Consider the following 20,960-nt stretch of genomic DNA (forward strand, 5'->3'; position numbering starts at 1 on the left):
TCATGGAAAGCTTTGCTGCTTTTGCTGGTCTTTTGTGGATTAAAGGACTTTGCCTCAGCATCTGTGCTGAATCCCTGCTGTCCAGGCTGCTTTCCCCATGCAATTAGGCTCTGCCAGAGCCAGGGATAGTCTTGCCATCAAATTGAAAGTTTTACAGCAATTTCATGGGAATGCCAGAGTATGAAGGTTTTACTTGTGCTCAAGCTGCCCTCTCTATCTGCTGCCTGCGGGGCTTTAATAACTGTCTGCCTGTAGAGCGAGTGCCATGAAATAACACCTGTGGCCTCTTCCCTAAGTGCTTTGTGGCACTGCTCAGAGACATGAGAGCAGCCAGAATATCACTCAAAGGCTGAATTCACATTAATTTCAGCAGGGTCAGCATGGGAACCATTACTGTTTGCTCAGCAGAGCCAATGAGTGTTTTTGCTGTTCTGAATTTATATTGTACTGATCCAGTAAATATTTTCTGCCACTTGTAATACTTAAAGGCTTGAGTGGAGCTGTTAATTCCCTGTGCTCTGCAGGCTGGTGGGTTCCACAGTCAGATATGTTTGCAGGACCAGGCTCCAATGGAGTCTGACCTGTTCCTTGTATTTTAAAATTTCTGTTGTCTTTCCAGTAGTCTCTTCACTTTGATAGTCTGCTTAAAAGTACCCAAACCCCGACAAATAAAGGGGGAGCTCCCCCTACTGCCCTCAGTGTTACAGCTCACAGTGATAAGAGGGTGCTGTATGAACACAGATTAATACAGAATTAAAATACAAAGGCAGATGTATTCTGACTTTGTAGCTTATTTTAACCATGAAAACAGTGCTGGCTGCTGTGTAGTGTTTGGAGCGTCATGGCTTTTATAATGGGAGAGACTGAGCCATGTCAGCACAGAGCATTTCTGCATTTATGAATCTGTGTGCTGTAGCAGAATCACTGTTTTTTCAGATTAAACCATACAGCTTGTTGTTCTCCTGGAGCAAGGGAGCCTTTCCCTCATGCTGTAGAAGTTTTAAGGACATTTTAGTCATACTTGGTTATGGAATTTGAAAATGGAGAGTTGTAGGAGCTCCTTCATATTCATTAACAATGTGGAAGAAGTACAGCTGTGAATTTATACACTTCCCCACCTGCAGCAATAGAGCAACCTTTGAATCTTCAAAATAGTAACACATCTGCCTTTAAAAATCCATCTCTGTGCTTCCCTAGGTCCTGAGGCATCTAATTACTGCAGTTGGTTGGAAAGCTTCTAGAAGCAAGCCAATATATAAGCATCTAAAAGTTAAAAAGCAGATATGTTTATCTGTGAGTTCCTAGCACTTTTTAATGAAAATTCAAAGAATACAAATTTACCCGACGTTTCAAAGAAATGTTCCAAAAGGGATGTTGGCTGTTCTGCTAGCTCAGACTATGACAAGTTATTTGGACTCTGAAATAATATGAAAATAATACAGTATGAAGTTTGATGGTGTTCTTTCAAAACAAAGTTTTCTAAAGCAGAGTATTTCTGGCCTTCTGTTTCACTGGAGATTATTTTTTTCTTAATAGCTTTTACAGTTTCATTCAGATGCTCCAAGCAAACATATTTTTCACAAAACCAGTGCCAAGTTTTTGCCATCTCCTTCAACTAATCATAAAATCTAATTTGCAGTCCGATAGCTGAGATAAGTGTTGTACCAGCTGTGCCCTGAAGATCTAGCATGGACTAAGAAATGGGTATGTTGCAGTCATGTCAAAGGAAGTTTATTTGACTATGATATTTAGGACCAGGACAGCTACACCAGCATGAGAATTTCAGTAAAACACATCAGAAAACCCCAAAGTCTACACAAACCCATTTAGGTTTGTAGCTGTATATTTCAAACTTCAATGAGGCTGTAACTGGAAATGATCTGATGGATCTATCTGTTCTGGTAAGAATAACTTACTGACAGGGGTGGTGCTTGGGATGGCTCCAGGGACAAGGACTGTCAGTGAGTGTGAAGAGCTGAGCTCTCCTGGAATTAATTACTTATAGCTGCTCAATGAACTGAAATTGGCTGCTCCTGAAAGTACTTGAGAGTTTTCTAAGACTTAACTAAATTTCACTAAATACACCCTGAAACCATAAATGAGTCTAATACACCACAAAAGATCTAAGAGCAGATAAAGTAAAAAGCTCTTGCTGTTAGGAAAAATGCCAGAAACCAACTGCATTCAATTAGGTAACCAGATTTGATTTCCTATAGTATTAAAATTGCTTAATTGCCTGTGAAAATTGTCTGATGTGTTATGGGTTAAATCTCCTTCTTGGAGCATTTGCAGAAAACAGCTTTGCTAAAATTGAGTTTATTTGTGGCCAGAATGTCTGTTTGCAAATTGAATGTTTGTTAGGGTGGGAAAACCATTTTTAAATAAAACTGATTGTAAATTCATAAAATTATCTCATAAGAGATATCATGTGTAGCACCTGAGTGAGCTGCAAAAGTTAAAGGTTGATGTCTTCCCCTTTAGTGACTTGTAAATGACTTTCATCCTCTTTGCTTAGGACTGAAGATGACCCTATTCTGGCCAAATGAACTGTGTTTCCTTTGCATTTGTAGTATTGGGATAAATATTTTTAACTCAGATAATTTTGATAGATCAGGCTAGAGAGTGACTCAGTGCTTGGTTAAAGTAGAACTCATACACATCTATGTTTCAAAGAGTCTCTTGAGTGGAGAAGCTGCTTTTGTGCTGGCTCATCAGGTGTTTTTAACCAGGAAAGAAAATTCAGCAGCTTCTGGCCACTCTCATTTTGTGATCGGATTGCTTAGTCCTTTCTCCAGACACAGCCTTGCTGCCAGTCTGTGTCACAGTGATTTACATGGAGCACAGCCTTTCACAGAATGTTTCTCCATAAAGGGCACCCTTCAGTGGAGCTGCAATGGTGGGTGCACAAGGACCTGGAGCTATTCCTAGCTTATTCTTTCCTCTCTCTGCTTCCTCACTGTTATTGCAGTGCAGATAGGTCTTCTTGCCAAGTGCTGCCCAGAATTGTAGATGAAATTTTCCCAACTGCAGCAAAGGAGAGAGAGCATTGAGCGCATTAATATCTTAAGATAGAGGTAGACATCCAAATGAAACATCTCTAATCAGCCATGTAAGTGGCTTTCAGTTCTACCTTTTCCGGGAAAATGAATTTATAGCAGTTATAGGATATCTCTAGTGCAAGAGGCCCTTAAAGTAGCCAGGAATTATTCCTTTATTTCATTGCAATGGGTTATTTTTGGATAAATTCTAGCGTTGCGTGTACACTGCTGCACAGCTTGAAATATCCACCACGGCAGTTCTGCAGACCTCAGCTCACAGGGTTCTGCTCAGGAGTGGTTCTGCTAGCAAAGAACAGATCTTTGTCCAGTACCTTCCTATTTCCATAATGAGATTTGCCAGAGTAAACCTTGATTTGTTGTTGTTTTCTGTCTGGACTGTGACACACTAATTTAGCTCAATGCACTTCCCAGGCTGCAAGCCAGGATGTGTTCTAATAAGAACATGTCCTAGGTAATAAAAGCACTCGTGGCACAGCATTTGAGACACTCCAATGTTGTCTCTTTATGTTACACCATTGTGTAACCCCCTGGACTACCTGAAAAATTCAAATTATATTTAGATGAGGGGAGCAAAAGATGAGATTTTATTGGCACTGTTGCAGAAATACACTGAATAAGAAAGCTGATTCATCACCTGACTGTACATCACCTTCCTGGTGATAAGGGATGACGGAAGGACCAAGGAAAAGACCAGCATCAGTCCTCCAGAGTGAAGAGATTCCAATTTGTGTCCTCACAGAGAAGAGGAGAACTAAAAACTTATTCTTAAAATTAAGTTCTTAACAGGGATTAAGAAAAGTGGCACAATCTTGAGATTCTTGAAGCCAGTGGCCATTTTTTCATTGATTTGCTGGATGTTGGAACAGGTTCAGATGTCTGCAAGGTAGCAATGATGTGGTTTAGTAATCTCAGAGGAAAATGGTCTCTCAGCATTTCCTTCTCTTCTTCCCTTTTTAATGGAGTACAATGACATGCAGATCTTCCCAGGAGGATGAAGAGAGCCAGGCTGTCATGCCAGCTTGTATGCAGAGCAGCGCACAGGGGGATACTGCCTGCTGCATACCCAGACATCTCCCCACTAAAAACTCACCCTGCAGAAGGAGACTGGCTCAGATGAACTTAGGCCTTGAATCTGCCAGCACTGATGGAAACTTGGCCTGTGACTGCAATAAAAGCAAGATCTGGCTTTGTTTGCTATTTTAAGCTATGCAGTTTGGTAATCAAATTGGATCAAATGGCTGCTGGTGTTTGGAAATGGATTTGGTGCTTGGCCAGGTTCTGGATCAGGCTGTAAAAGCTTGGGTCAGGTGGCTCTGGTGAAGAAGTGGTGAGGGCCGCACTGAGTCAGTTGGATGCAAAGGAGGCAATGCTTTTCTCCCCAGTGTTTTTACTGAATAAATGACAGGCCAAGAGCTATCATGAAATGGTTCTCCCTAATGGACAAGGGAAATGAAAGAATGTGATCAGGAGTAATCTTAGATAAGGAACGAACAGCAAAGAGGAGACACAGAAGACTCTACATTTCAGACCCTGGAGATCTGGGAGCTGTTTGTGACTCTTAACAGACCAGTCTGGCTGGCCTTTTGAAAGGAGGCAAGGTAGAAACATTTCTCACACCCTTGTTTTGGGCAGTTAAATCCTTATTGAAGACCGACAACTTTTGTGACTTTTCCCCACCAAAAAAAATTAAAAAAAAAAAAAATTGGGAGAGCACTGTTGTTAGCACAACTGTACAACTGTATTAGGAAAGTAAAGCTTGGGATTATGGTGTAAACTGTTCTTGTTGAGAAACTAGAAACATACTCTGTTCATTACACTAACCTGCATCCATTACTGTGTAGCACTTTGTATTTATTTTCCTTTTTTGCTGGAGGTAATTCACTTTAAGGAGTAGTTGCTCCATCTGGTGCAGAGATCTTTTAGCAAAGCAGTTCATATGTGTGATGAGTCTCACGGTGGGTGCTGGCACAAGGCAGTTTGATGAGCAATAATCTCTAGTTGTTAATGTCAAAAGGTAGAAACAATAAATTGAATTTTCGTCTGTGAGAGGACTAGCAAATAACCTTAGGCAAGCACAGAGCACTTTAAGCTAAAACCAAGAGGAAGAAAAGGATTATGGCTGGGTGGGAAATGTGACAGTTGCAGGTAGGGCAAGTTACATAGAAAGATGCTCTCTCCAGGCAAACAAGTTTAACATCTTTCCTCTGTCAGCCAGTAGATTATGTTTTTGATTGTTAGTCCCCGATAAACTCCTCTTTGGGAGGTGACCCTACCACACATTCTTGCCCACTAACTTCTCCAGCAAAGTGGGTATTTAACAGCTGCATTTATCCTCATTTATCTGCTCAGTACCAGGATTTTCTTCTCCTGAGAAGCTGAGGGCCTCAGCTTCAAGATGTAAACAGTTATTATCTGCTAGTGTGGAGTGCAACAAGTGCTCCCTTGATTGGTCGATGTTGGATGTTCCTACTTAGTGACCAATCAAGGGTGCAGCTGGGTCAGACTCTGGGGGGAGACACAAGCCTTTGTTATTCATTCCTTTCTATTCCTGTCTCACCTTCTGATGCATCTTTCACTCTGTTCTTTTAGTATAGTTTTAGTGTGTGGGTTTTTTTTAAATATAATATAATATATATCATAATATAATAAACCAGCCTTCTGAAACCTAGAGTCAAGATTTCTCTGTCCCTCACCCTTGACCTGGCTGCCCTGAAGCCAGGGACAAGGGCAGCCAGGACACTTTTTTACAAAAGCTGAAAAAGGAAAAAAAAGTCTTGCTGCCTTTGTCCACATGACATTTCTGAAGTCTTAATGATGTCTCCATTCAGCAGGTGCTACCTCGACATGTGCCTGTGTGTGGCAGACAGGGACAGCACAGTGATCCCCCTATTAGGCTTCTCCATCTGGTAATTTTTCCTGGTTTCTAAAGTACTCCTTTCCTTTGCAAGGGACTCCTCTCCATAACCACCACAACATGTCTTCATCCCTACAGATGTTACTCCTTCATGTAAAACCAGGAGAAAAGGTCAGCTAATGGTATAAACCTGTTCAGTTCACACTTCCCACCATCACCCTGTTTCCTCTGGCTCACTTTGGGAGTGGTATCCATGTGTAATGTCACAGCCAAATATATTGCGTTAGTGCTGGGATGGAAGGGAGGAATAACTGCTGGACAATTGCAGCTTCCAAGTAGGATGGTGCACAACACATGTTGAGAAGGTTTCACACAGTCTGGGCCCAAGGCTGTGAACTGGGTGCTCTAAAATAACCTGGCCTGACATTACTGCCTTCTGCAGCTCACCCTGCCAAGTGGAGTCACTGGTAATTAATGGGGAACAAGGCATCTGGTGATTTCAGTGTTTCTATATTTGTCTCAGGTTTTCAGATGAGAGAAGGACCGAGGGAAACACAGACATTGATTTTTCCAGCTCTTAATGTTGTTGTTAACAAAAGCAAACACACGAGCTTCAAATCTGTGGTTGCAGCGCATAGATATTTGCTTGTGAAACACTCTGTGACAGAGCTTTTTTGAAGGGGGATTTGTGACATTTAGGCATTGCCCCTTTGTCATTTTTGACCAAAGAAGATTAGAAGCAGCTCCACCTCACACTGATGTGCAATAGTTGGTAGCTCATGCCAAGCCTGCAAATCCAGTGTTTGACTCCGGAGCCTGGGTTTGGTTAGAGGTGGGTTGGTACCCCACAGGGTAGTTTACCAAGCCTAGCAATGCTCAGCTTTCAGTTTCATTGCAGGCTAGTGTATCCATGCTGAGATAATTGCACTTTCCAAGTTCCACATGTTGAATGTATGCTGGGCAGAACTCTGAAGGCAGAGTTGTGTTACATCTATTTAAATAGATCCCAAAGCTGCCTTCCAGGGTTTTGTGCATACAGATTGGCTAGAAACCAGTGTTTCTTCCTCCATTGTCCATGTGATGGAAGATAAGCTCTTGGCCTGACCATTTCCTCTTTCTCTTTGCCAGGCTGTGAAGAGTTACTAAAAGATGTCCTGTCTCCTGAAAACTCTGAGCCCCAGCACTACCAGCCACAATATGTTGATTACTATTACCAGGTAAGAGAAGTACTGTTTCTGTCTCATGTTAGTGGGCTGAGGAAGCCTCTGGAGTGATGTGTAGTTGGATCATTGTAAATGTTGTTGTTTTACTTGGCCTATTGACTCTTCCTTCCTAGGTTCATGGCTGTTAGCAAGCCATCCATACTGTTTAACCGCATTTAACACGGGTTAACTGATGGGAAAATATTTAGCATTTAGGTAATGTTCCTCTTACAAGCTTATTCACCTGGCTGTGAAGGGAGATCCCTGTACAAGCTCGCTGGCACCTCATAAGTGGAAAACACTGGTTTGTATCTAATTAAATCAGTCAAACTTTGTAGGTGAACAAGTCCTTAGGGACCTTCTGCAGATAATAAACAGGGCCTCAACAGCTGTTGGGAAGCAGAAACAAAACACCATTAGAAACCTTTGCTAGTATTTTGGCTGGTGGGTGTAGCATATTTTTAAACCATTAAAGATCCTCATTTGTATCCTTAATTATTTATCATTGTCTGTGCAGTCTAAGAAGTAGAGTACTGCTAAGTTTTCCTTTTAGCATCTCTGCCCCTTCTTCGCTTTACTTTTGTTTTAATCACCTCCACCCATGTAAAGACTAAAGGTGCAGTTAGCATCCTGCATTCAGAGAAGGATTGTGTGTCAGTGGTGCTACAGACTGCAAGTGATACAGAAATCAACAGGAAAAGCATTTTTATCTTCACAGGTGGTGAAGTGTGAGGACAATTCTCATGTATTGAGGAAGGATGTGATAAGTGTGCTGGTGAGCTGCAGTTACACAGAACGGTTTCACTGTCCATACAAAAAATACAGAGACATTTCCTGCACCTCAGTGCCCATCCCCACTCTGCTTGCTTCTAAACCCCTGTATTTTATAACTGATGACACAGATACCCACCATGCTGTTGCTTGGTTACCTTAATAGATGCCATAAACCAGACTCCTTGGTTTGCAGTAGCTGATGGAGGCTATAAAATGCAAACAGGCTCTGCACACAGTCGATGTTCCCCTGTTGCTATGCAGACGTGTCAGGCTGGTTCTGACACTCTTAGAATGCAAGTGACAGTTGGGTCTGTATTCCTTAGAGATCTCACATCTGCTGTCATGCAAAGATGTGCTGGGGAGAGCTCTTGAAGACAAACTGCAAAACTCTGCAAACTGCACCTCTTCTGCCATCCATCCTCCAGGTGAGCCTGAGGGCTGGAATTGCAGTTGCTAATCCTGGTAACAGCTGCTGAGTTTCCCATTTGAGTGCTGGATTTGTGCCTCTGGGAGAGGGAAGGGGCAGAGAGTGATCCTTCCTGTTCAGAAAGAGCTGATCTGACCCTGCTGTGCTGGAAGCCTTGCTGGTCAGTCGTGATGTCCACCAGCCCCCTGGATGATCCCTGCAGGGGGTAGCACTACTGCAGTGGGGTCCTACAGCAGTTTTTGTCCACTTCAATAGACCCAATGTGGGATTTGTGCAGCCTGGGAGCAGAGCCCAGGCCAGGTGAGCTGTCGTGATGGGAAGAGAACAGGGAATGGTGTGTGCTGTTGTACATCCCACGCTTCTCCCACAGCTCTTCTGCACCACTGCTCTCCAGAGGGGCTGGTTCCATCTCCCATCTCCAGGTCCTCCAGGTGCAGTTTGGAAACTGTTCGCTAGATGTCAGCTAAAGACTGGGAAAATGCGTGAGCAGCCTCTGCTCCCGCCTCAAGGATCCTCTGCTATAGCAGGAAGTTGGAATTTTCTAGCCGATGAAGCAGAGGAGAACTGAGGGTCAGGTGGATTGGAGGCTATCACCGTTCATGGCGTTTGTTCCCCGTTCCCAAAGAAGAACATACGGAAAACATATAAGCTGTCCTTGCATCTCCCAGACCTTAATGAGTGTGAATTCCTGGTGCTGTAATCAAGTTTGTGAGCAGCTCCCATTGGCACAAATGGTAGTTGCCTGTCTAATCTGATTTTCAGCCCAGTATGCCCTTTGCATGTCTCTCTAATTCCCAGGTGCACTCAAATTCCCAGGCAGCAGAAGGACACAACTGCTAAGATGGTACAAATAGATTCTTTAAAAGGGAATGCATCTTTTTTATTCTACCCAAGGGGCTGTGCTTACACAAAGGCAGGTACTGAGCTGGTTCATTGTTATGCTGTCTCTGCATTGATGGCTTGAAAAGAAGTTTCCCCTGTCCTCTGCTTTCACTTTTGCTTCCCCTCCCAAGAGCCCCCTCCCTGTATTGTAGCTTTCTGAAGACCAAAGGCAGCAATCTGAAAAGGTAAAGGTAATTCCAAGAGGTGGGATGAAGTGGCAGGAGCCACTGTGAAGTCCTGAACTGGTCCAGCTGTTTGCATATGTTGAGTCAGAAATAATAATTTTTGTAACAAACCTCTCAAAAGGGAAAAAAAAACCACCACAAACAAACCCAAAAAATCCCCAAAAACCCATACAACCCATTCATTTAAAATATGTCTTGACAAAGCCTTTGTGAAATTTAAATGTTCTCTTCAGTTGGTGCATATGAAAATCCTAAAAATGCATCTGAGGCACTGGAGCTGCTGGCTGCTACGTCAGGCGTGCGAGTGATGGAGGCAGAACTGGCTTCCTGGGTGAACTCAGGATCAAAGTGTCGCAGATCAGCTGGGCCAGCCTAAGCCAAGGAGCAGAGAAGCACAATCATCGAGTTAGCAGACCCAAACCAGACCCTTGTGTTCAGACAGCCCAACACAGCTGCTCTTCCAAAAGAGCCATCACCACTGCATCTGCAGGTCCCAACCCACAAAAAAATAAAAGAAGAAACTGCCAAGTCTCCAGCCTTTAATTAAAATCAACTGAGTGCAAATAATTTAAAGGATATATAAAACCCCCTGATATCAGGAGCTTGGGACATTTCATTTAACATTTTTTAAATGGTCTGATTTTACTTTTTGTTTTTCTTCAGTGTAAACAAAGAGCAAAAGCCAACAAGCTTTTAATGTCTGAAAACTTTGTCAAAAAAAAGGCAGGAAAAAAATCCTATTGTGTATGCAATTCAAAATGTAAGGCCATTCCATGGAAGGTTCCTAATGGCCTGTATTGAGAGGCTGTGTGAGTGATATCACAGGCGAATGGAGAGCTCTGCCTTTGAGCTCAAGGCTGTTAAGGTGTGATATGCAGAACATAAAGAGTGTAACTTTTATGGGTTACTACACCATCCCACTGACTTCCATCAGCACTGATTCAGGCTGCAGAGTGTGTTTTCTCTTTGGACCAGAGACAGGTGGTCCAAAGAAACTTAGGAGGATGGGATTGCAGTTAGGAAATAGCAGTTCTAGAGCCCTTCAGCTTTGGGACCTAGAAGTAAACCTTTTCTGTCTGTGAGTTGAGTCTGTTGATTTGGTTAAATTCTGAATTGTGCTCCATTTGAGGCACTGCTTCAGTCAAGTGCTGTTCATTAGTATAATTTCTGTCTCTCACAGCCTTTAGAGAGGTAATAGAAATACTCAGAATTTGCCAGAAGCCAATTTGTCAATCCCAAATTCCTTTCCCAGTGTTTGCCTCAACTCTTGTTTTGGCTTCGGTTTGAAGGGAGACAAAAGTCTCCCTAGTCCAGTTTGCTTTATGGCAGACATCTAGTAGCACTTCAGAGCCCTTGGATACCCCTTTGGAGATGGTAACCAACACAAAGTCCACAGCTAAGTTTGTGTGTGAAAAGCCAGGCCCAGATTGAGCCAGCTCAAACAAAGCAGAGTGCCTGTGTCTCAAATTTCCAAATGGCTGGCTCTGAGCCTTCCCAGGCACCCAGCCAGCTGGGAGCACTAGCCACAGGACTCACAGGGAATTAGGCCGGCTGCATCTGTGGCTCTCTGGCCAAGATTTGCATTGCAGGCCCTGAGAAGCAGTGGTGTGGGTCTAGATGCTCTTCTGTCTGAGCACCTAAGTTATAGGGAAATGGGAATCAGAACAGGAGCTCCTTTGTCAGCTCTTCACATGGTGTATTTTTGCTGTTCAAATTTGAAGGGAGCCTGAATCTAGACCACCCCAACAGGTGACAGAAGAGGGGGTTGAGTAAAAGATCTTAGAGCCTCTTACCATCAGCCAGCAGGTCATTTCTGAGTGTTCCTTGTGAAGGGACAGGCTGTTTTTACATGTGAGTAGTTGCCTTTTCATCTGGAATCAATGGCCAAAAGCCTTATGTGCAAACCCAGTGGAAGAGTATGTTGTAAGGAACAATAATGGCAGGGTCCTTGTTTCAGTCAAAGATGTTTGTTTCTTATTAATTGTTGCTGTATTGAGTTGCCACATACCTTTTTTTTCCTGTTCCCATCTGTAAATAAGAGTGAATCTGTCTCTTCCCAAAGTACAGGATGATCACTGCGTATCAAAGAATGAGCTGTCTTTTCAGTCCTCTGTGTGTTCCCCTGCCTGCCAAGTGATTAATTACACTGTATGAACAGCAGAAAAATTGTTGAGACATGACAAATAAATTGTGTTTGCCTCTGGGATGGAGCTGGAACTGCTGGCTGATCTGCTGCTTTGAAAATATTTTCATTAGCAATTAGGAGTCCCTCACCAGCTTCTGAAAAAAGTTTTTTTCCCCACTAGCTGCTTGAGGATATCTCCAGACACCTTTGTCAGAGCAGGGGGGACCTTCTTGTTTTAAATGAAATTGCCAATTAAGCCTGATCAATAATTTGCGAAAGCCAAATTATGATAAAATAGCAAAGTATAAAATTTATTTCGCGTTCGAATTTACAATTGAAGCCAGCCACGAATCGAAAATGACAGAGCCAAGCCCAGGACATTAGCTCTGGATGAAAACACACATCTCTGACCCCCTTCCTTGCATCAGAGTGGTGAGTTCACGATATGCTCGAGTTTGAGACCAGTTCTTATACACTTTTTCTTGCCCGGAGCTATGACTTTTCTTTGTTCTTTTCTTGATCCGATGGTTTCTCGATATTCCAGTCCACGGATAATGCTATCAGATGTGTAAACAGTCCAGTCTCCGATGCCTTGGGAATAGTTCATTGGTCTCTTGTCGAGTTCTCAAAAGCCGCATTGCAATACACAAAACCGGGTAGTCCCGGAATACATACAGCTTTTACCGGTAGTCTTTTTACATGTTAGTGGATTCTCCTGAAACAGACTATTTGCCTTAGGTTGATTATCATAAAATATGCTGTCTTGTGGCTATCAGTAGCCAGATGGGCCACTGATGTCCCGTTCCCTGATTTAGTTACATTTTATGGGAACTCCTTTTACATCTTAGCAAATTTAAGGGAACTCGGCATTCACACAAGGTAAATTACAGGAACTGCATTGACTTTTGGTTATCTAGGATCACTAAGGGCCGGTGATGGCTAGGATGTTCCGAGTTTCACTCAGAATCTCTATAGAAGAAGTTTTCCCTTTTACTTGCAAATTACACCTTCTATTCAGGGACACCTGTGGAAGTTGCTAAAGAAACTGTTGTCTCAATTCCTGTGTAGGATTTTTAGGATTCCAGGTGCTCTTTAAAAGAGCAAACATGATTTTAGGTCAGTGTAGCTGTAAACCTTTAATATCCTTAGAACAGAACTATGTTTAGTATATTCATCATACTATATTTATAATAATACTACATTTGATATATTTATAACATGATAACGTTTTATCTGCCTATGAATTTTGACGTATCTATAACATTCTGCCCTGTGAAAACACTGTGATACGAATGGGTTTTTCACTAGGCTGTGGAAGAAGATAGCAGGAGAGCCTGTAACCAGAATATTTTGAATTTTAATCTCATATATTCTGTGTTTAGAAGCAACGACTCCACGGTTGGAGAGAATAACTGACCTTATTTGTTAGAAGGTTTATCTTGATAGTGTTTTTCCTAACATCAAACAGAGGTGTTGCTTATCTTAATGTGAAATCCATCTTTCCTCCCACCTTCTGTGGCAGCAATAGTGGAGACACTCCTATTTCAACAAAAAAGTACACAAGTGGCTAAGGTGGAAATACCTTTTCAACCAATGGCCAAGAGAAGAAGCCAGTCAGTGTGGTAAGGACAAGCAGTATCAAATACATCAAACTGAAGCTTTTTTCCCCTGTTTCTTATCATCCTCCAGTTTTTTCCACCACCACATGCTCTCAGTCACTGTTGGGTCCCATTGTGTTTTCAGCCCTGCAGATGTTCTGTGTGAAGATTCCCCTCCCTGTGCTTGGGACCTGGGGTGTTTCCTCTCCCCTGGGATCACACAGTGCATGTTTGCAAGCTGCCCCCCTTGCCAAGATGCTGGGGGGCTCCTATGTCCTGCTGCCACCATGGGACCTGTTACATCCAGAGGTCTGTGTTAGATCTAGTGCTCCTAAATCTGCCAGGTTCTCCTTCCCCTCAGCTTCTGCTGCATCCCCTGAGAAATTAATATGTCCGGCATCTCCAGAGATGGCCTTTTGGGAGGCCCAGCCTGGATTGATCCCAGCCCCTGCTGAAATTGGTAGAAACACTTCTTAGACCCTGGCAGGTGTTAGATCAACATCTGGGGTTGTTCCCAAGGTCATTGTCTGAATCCTTGCTGGAGGGGTAAGGTGGGAGAAAAGCTTGGTAAAGTACAGCCATGCAGTTTTAGAGAGAAAGAAGTGCCTGTTCCTAGGCAGGATTTGACACAGGCACCGTGCACTGTCTGCACCAGTGAGAAGTTTATTGTAACCTCTACAGGCAGTGCTCTCAGCAATTCATTTTTCCTATTTTTTTTCCAAGCATCAGAAAGCAACATTAACTACAACTGCTGAGAAACCCCCAGTGAGCAATTACCAAGAGCAATGAAGAGCATGGTGTGCCACCATTTGGAATTCATTTAAATGGAAATTGCCTACTTTCACCTGGTGATATTCTGAATTTTATTTTTTAGGTTTGTGCATACATGCAAAAATAACTGTTCTTGGTCAAAACACCTGCATAAAAATAACCTGCCTCTCTGGCTGCTCAAGCTGATTCTGAAATGTTGCCCTGAAGAACTGCTGTACTAAGAAAGAGCAGTTCTGCACTTGGGGCAAGGCAGGCACTTTTCAAAAAAATAATTTTTTTGAAAATCCTGTACAAATTTGTACAAATTCTGCCAGTTACCTGGTTTAAATTTTAAGCATCTGCTCTTGCAGGTGAACAACTGGTCTCCTGTAATAAAAGCATAAATCAGTGAGGGGCCAAAGATTGTATGCTTCCCCACAGGGTTGTGTCTGAGTTAAAATTTACTCTTTCTTAGGGCTAAATTTGGCTGGGTGTTTTGAGACATGGGGAAGTGTGACTGCCTGGTTCAGACATCACAGCTGTGACTCGGTAGCACAGATAAGGCTCCTACTGGAGCATCCTTCCAGGCATCCATAGCAAAGTAATTTTGTACACTTATTGTTATCTATATCTCTTTTTTTTTTTTTTGAGTATTTCTTTTCTGTGGCCCAGGTAGAGTTTTGTATAGCATTCAGAACTTTACCATTTTGAAGCCTGTCACCCCTCTCTTTGGTAGAACCACTTAATAGACACTTTCTGTCTCAAGCTGAATTTTCTTTCTGAGTCATTATCTTCAACCTTTTAATCTGCTGATTTTCTGACAGAGCACAGTTTTGGGGGTGTTTTTTCTGAAATTGTCAGTTGCCATGGCAAAATATTCCTACCATCCTTGGATAAACCAATTTAGGCTGTGGCATAGTCTTTAGGTAAAAGCTGTGAAATGACTGAAAGCTAAAAGTTGGTCTCTTTTATTGAGGAAGTCACATCCTTATTGATTTAGTCCTTTAGGTAAGTATGGCTTTGTGGTTTAGTGCCTTTTGCCTTTTGTTTGATGTACTGAAAATCTGTCCACTTCAATTTGTGGTGTGTCCTGAGTACAACATTCCTAGCAACAAAAGCAAAGAAATATTATGACAGCACTTGCCTTGCTTTGTGTTCCTGTGAAAGAAATGCAACTGCTCGGTCAGAGGGTGGTGAGCAACTCCTGACTGATGCCCAAATACCAAAATATCTAATAAAAGCAGCTCTATGACGGCAGGGCACACAGCATTCACTGGCTTTCTTGACACTTGGTTGACAAGGAAACCTTTGTCCTCCAGTTCATAAATTGACAGTGGTTCTTTCTTTCTTGATTTTTTTAAAAATTTAATATTCTACTTTGTATCATTTCTCCTTGCTGCTTGGGGAAATTTCTGCTTCATCTATGGATGATTGTGGGACAATGCACAATTGTCTTTCTTCTTCTTGGAACATTTACAGTGATAAGGCTGTGAAATTGAAGTATAGGTTTTGGTTTTTTTTAGTAAATAACATTGGTTTAAATGGGTTGGTGTATTTTTTTATTTGTTTGTGGGTTTGGTTGTTGGTTTTTTTTCAGAAGAAGAAATTTTTATGTAAACATGTAAAAGCTGGTTAATAAAACCAAGATTCCAGGTTACTATGAAACTGTAAAGAGAAAGTCAACCACAGAGGGATGTTCTAGCTGTTAAAACCAGCAAAATCCCTCATTGCACAAGCAGATAAAAAGGATCTGGCTGCTTCTTTTCTGCCTTTTAACTTCTCTGACAAACCTGAGAGCAGTGTTGTTTTTTGAAGGTAGCTTCTTTCATTTTTCAAAACAATAGCTGCACATACTGCTAGAAACTTTCCCTCTAAAATAAAAACATTCTTCCATAGGTGAAATCTTACAGGAGTTGTTTCTGTCACACAGCTGTTGCTGTGCTGAGACAGTATTTCAGAGTTCAAATACATTATTCCAGTAGCCTCAAGAATTGCCACTAAAGTGACCCAAACAGTTCATGAAATTGCCCAATTCTTTTCCCAGTTAGGAAAGCTCCAGGACATCTTTCCCATGTCCTTTGTCTCTCATGTCAGTCCCAGCTCTTGCCACATCCAAAGTCCCCACAAAAGCATGTGGTCTTTGTCCTGCTCTCTCAGGTGTCCCCCCAGGTTCTCCTGGCATGGCTATGACCTGGTCCTACTGTGGGACTCTGTCACAGCAAAGTGTCACAGAAGTGCCACAGGGGGACCATGGCAATGTCCTGCATCAGAGGCAATGGGATTGTTTAAAATTAAACCAGTACTCAGCTGGGCTGATAAAGCTAAAATGAGATCTTGATTATCCTGTCTGTTTTTAGAAACTGGAGAAGAATCAAAAGGTGATTTTTTTAATTTTTTTTTTTAGAATGTCTTTGTATGGGTAGAGGCAGGCTTTGCCAGCACTGTCACACATCTGGGCCCAGAGAAGCAATTTGTGACTGAACAGGAAGAAAAAGTAGGCCAGCCTACAAGAGAGTATCTAGGAATTACTCCTGAGGGATTTGTGCTGCACTGCCTCCAGCAGCTGAAATAACAGCATGAAATTGCGATTAAAAATTAAGAAGAAATATGGGCAATTTGACCTTCTTTCAGTCAGGGACACAGAGGCCCTGTCTAGGATGGGGATGCAGAGAAATGCAGCTTCTGTTGAGCAATTACGTGCCAGCAAGAAGCTGCTGAGGTTCATCCTAAGCTCCATGGAACAGGGAGATCATTTCTTTCCTTGCAGAACCTAAACCAGTTTCAGCACTGGTTAAAGTGGAAACTGTCCTTGCTGCAACAAGGCAGATGAGAAATAGGAAAGAAGCTGTAATTGTTACATTTTCTGAGTTTATGGAAATCTAGGCAAGATTAATTAGGTCCCTGAGAGGCCATGTTAATTAGGATTTAATTTGCCAAACTTGCTATTTGGCTCACCTTTTTACCCAGGCTGTTAGTGTAAATGCCCAGCTGACTCCAGCATCAGCTGGGGAACAGGCCATGAGACAGAGCAGCCTGTTTGGGTGGATGTGTACCCTGATCCCAGGCTTGTTTTGGAACTTGGTTATGATAAGCTTCTGGGAAGTGTAAGTTTGAATAATAATAATAACATAACCATGGCGGTGTTGATACAGAGCTGACGCAAATGCTGATGAGCATTTTGGGCTGACAGTGTGAATCTGGTGGCTCAGTCTGAACCACCAGGACTAGGAAGGGTTTGGAAAGGGAATGCACAAAGTAGAAAAGGCGTATCCAAAAGGGTGATTCCTTGGAGCTTGTGCCAGCCTGTCTAAATAAGACTGTGATAACAAACTCTTTGACTTTGCAAGAGGTTTTGATTAGTCTTGAGCCATGGAGCCTGAGAGTCAATGAGGAGACAGCCCTGGTGTGAATCCTGCCTGTTTGTTACCTTTGGGCCTCAGTCTCTGGTCACTCCACATACTGTTTGGGGAAGAGGCTTTCTCAGTGTGGGTTTGTGCAACACCACTAGAGCCAAGCAGGATAATGACTGGAGGAGAGAAAGTTTGCAGGCTCTGCACCCTTTGATAGGTACAGCAAATACATAAATATGGTATAAATACATCATAGAGTTTTGGCTACCCATTTGTATTGAATAGTGCAATACTTAGGTAAATTGTCTTGCCCACGGTGGAAATTTTTTCAGAGCACTCTAACAAAGTCTGACCTCATTTAACATGGGGGGAGCTTCTCAACTGCCTTGACTGTGCTGCCACCTTCTTCAGCTGACAGAGAGGATATTTGTCTTGTTTTGGTGACAGAGCAACAGACAGAACCTTGTGTATTTTTGTATATTCTCCACAAGAACTTTTCAATATCTATAACTATTCAGCATTTATTACTGCCATATGCCTGTTGAAAAAATTATTGGTGTTGGTTGCTTCAGTGAGTTCTTAATTATTGTGTCCTTGAAGGCTAATGCCATTGGGGAACATTTTTGTGGGTAACTGGGGCATGTGTCTTTCATCAGGAGATGGACCATATGGTTACAATGCCCTAAGGCACAATCATGGAAAGGTCTAGTGCATGCAAGGTGGGAACCTGTCCAGAATGGAGAGGGGTATTGAAGAACCATGAAGAACTGTTTGCAGATTCTTAGATGATAAAAATCAATTTAAGAACATAAGAGAAACAAGTTTGTGCTCCTGCTGAACTGGTTGGGAGTTTTTTTCCCACCTTGTAAGCTTTTGAGACTGTTATAGTAGGAGCTTTACCCATATATATCCCTTCTTCCAACTCTTTCAACTTCACCTTTGACAGGGTTCTCTTTGGGTTTTCAGGGTTTCAGAATTTAAAATGGTTTGTCACTCCTCAGAATATTTCACAGACTAGTTATTATTGTGAAAGAGTAAGGAGACCTGAATAATGAATGAAGTCAGTATTTCACTGCACCTCTGAGATCTGATTTTTATGGAAATCAGTAATGCAGAGTATTTTATGAGACTAATAGATAAATATTGCCTTTCACAGATATTTGTTTTCCTCTGAACTGTTCAGCATGAGGATCAACAACCATCCCACTATGAATCACATTTTGCATGGTTATCTGCCTGTGGGAACTGCCACAGGTTTGTCACCTGGAAAGCTGTTAGTCAAGTGGCAGAGTAAATCATCAGCTTTCTCATTCCACTGTGTTTTGAAACTGCACTTAAATGTTTTTGTTTGTCTCACTGCCAAGCAATGGTGAGATATTATGAGGAATTATGAAAGGGAGTTTCGCGCAGTAAATTCAGAGTTCAACTGTTCTCTAGTACAATTCCTTGCCTCTAAAGAAACTCTGAGGAAGCCTTCTCAGATTACTGCACCCTGACCAAACACTGCCATCAGGAGATATCCTGTGTCATGGTGTGGTTCTCATATCAAAGGGGAAGGAGTTTGTGCTCAGATATTGCAGAAGGTGCCCTGCCAAGAATGACTGATACCCTGCTGGTTTACAAAGAAAAGTTTTAGCAGTGAAATGTACTGAATAACACTGCCCCATGTGCTTCATGAGGCAAGATCCTAGGGCTGGGGAAAGTCCTGGAGCACTTTCTCTGCAGTTATTGAAGGTCACTAATTTTCTCCCATAAACAAAATCATCAGATGTTTCCTGCCAGGGCATTACTTGCAGTACTGTTGAGGGACATGCTTTTCCTCTAGCTTGTGTCTAGTCTTACTAGATCAAAAACCTTCACAGGAAGAGGTGTCTCTTCACAGTCTCTCTTGATTGTATTTTTATAGTGCCTGTCTTGTGTTCCTTTGCCTCTCTCCTGGGAGGACAGGATCACTTCATTTTAGAAGGAAGACATTGGAAAAGGAAGAAACCAGCACTAGTAGGAGTATTTCAAGATTTACTGAGTGAAGTGGTCATATTTAGTTTGACGTAGATACTTCCACTGTGCATGGACTCACCTTCCTATGCAATGTCTTCTTGCCTGTGGGGGAACTGGTACCCAAGAGAGGAAGGACTCTCCTGAATAAGCTCCCAGGAGTTCAGACTGGATTAGGACATCTCCTCTCATCTCTGTTAGCATGGCTCCCTGGGGCTGGCATGTGCAGGTCTGCTTGGGGAGGCACCACGTCCCATTTCACAGGAGGCTGGGGCTGCCCTGGTGCTCCTGAGCTTCCAGGAGTGCCCCAGGGTAAAAAGAACCACGTTGACCACACACCTTCCTGCTTCCTGAGGCACTTCACCATCTGTAACTGCTTCTTGGATGACTCAGTGAGTCTCAGAGTTTCCCCTGTGCTAACTCACTGCCTCTATTCTCATGGCATCCGAACACTTCCATACTGAACATGATTAATTGGAAGGGAGAGGTGAGTGTCAAGGGCAGGGATCAGTGTTTAAGAGTAGTTCAGTGTTTTAATTTGAGCAGATTATGGAAATAGAATGTGAAAGGTAACTAGAAGTATTTTGCTCCCTGCTGAAATGGTAAAGAAAAGTCATATTTAGCACAGGGAGGGCCCCTTCCATGACCTGTTCTTTACATAACTTGGAGCACTGCAGGCCCTTGGCTGGACTCAGCCCACAGTCATGGGGTGTCTTGGTTTTCAGTGGATGTTTCCAGTCTGCACTTGAGGTCATGGTGCAGATGCTGGGTGGGAATCTTCTTCATCAGCTTTATTTCCCTCTAATATTGTATATTCAGAAGTATCTGTGCAGCACCAGGCCATTGACAATACTTGCTGATTACTTCACATCACTATTTAATTAGGATGAAAGACACGGAATGAGCAAGTGGAGATTTTACACTTGGGAAAGAAATTGATTTATGGAACAATCAGACTGTTAGCTCCAGCAGGCTTTTCTTTTAAAAGTCACTTTGGGGTTGATTTAAACCAGGGAATTTGTACAAAATTACTCTTCTCAGCCTGTGATTGCAGAGACCTAACAATGGGGCAGAAGTGGATCCTCTGTTGCGTTCTGTACTGTACCTCAGGAGCGAGGAGCTCAAGCCTTCTGCAAGCCTGGACTTAGCAATGCCTCAGTGGGACCCCATTGAAAGGCCTTGCCTGGGCCATACCTGTTCAGTCACAGAGCTCTGCTCTTGCTCTAGCAAGGAATTTCTGTCCTTTGGCCAGTGTAGAATCACCTGGGAATTAAAACCGATCTAATCTAAAGGCAGCTAGGGGATGTACCTCGGTGCTGCTCTTCCTCATGCCTTCTGTAAATGCAAATATCACCCAAAAGGTGCAAATCAGTCTGAAAGGTCTGGATGGTGCTAATATTGTCACAGCCTTGCCCACACTCATGAGCTTTATTGGGCAGCTATACATTTCTGCTGAAGCTGGGAGCTCTCCCTGAGGCATCCTGAAATAAATGTTGTATGAATTGAAAGTGTCTTGCTTCTTACAGCAGATCTGCACCTGCTGTTCCCTGCTCCAGGCTCAGCCCAGCATCACCCAGTCTGGCATCATCACACCCTGCTCTTGCCAAGCTGCCAGCAGCCCATGTGAAGGCCTTGCTGTCTGACACCAAATGTCTCCCAGTTCCTGTTCACAGTGAGGCTGAACCAGAGGTTATGTTTTCCCTGGTATGTCTGTGTTTGTTGAGGAAACTTTGCTCTGCTGATATTTTTAGTCTTAGTG

General features: G+C 42.7%; 1 protein-coding gene across 3 annotated transcripts in view; it reads left to right on the forward strand.

Annotated features, from left to right (window-relative positions):
* The window catches only part of RAB11FIP4 (RAB11 family interacting protein 4), a 121,312-nt gene that overhangs the window by 40,447 nt on the left and 59,905 nt on the right, over positions 1–20,960 (forward strand). For all 3 annotated transcript variants that reach the window (XM_038156776.1, XM_038156777.1, XM_038156785.1), the window contains exon 3: positions 7,042–7,130. In XM_038156776.1, the coding sequence (XP_038012704.1) occupies positions 7,042–7,130 (89 nt within the window). The remainder of the gene's footprint in view (positions 1–7,041; positions 7,131–20,960) is intronic.

Source organism: Motacilla alba, chromosome 18, assembly GCF_015832195.1.
Source record: "Motacilla alba alba isolate MOTALB_02 chromosome 18, Motacilla_alba_V1.0_pri, whole genome shotgun sequence".
NCBI lineage: Eukaryota > Metazoa > Chordata > Aves > Passeriformes > Motacillidae > Motacilla > Motacilla alba.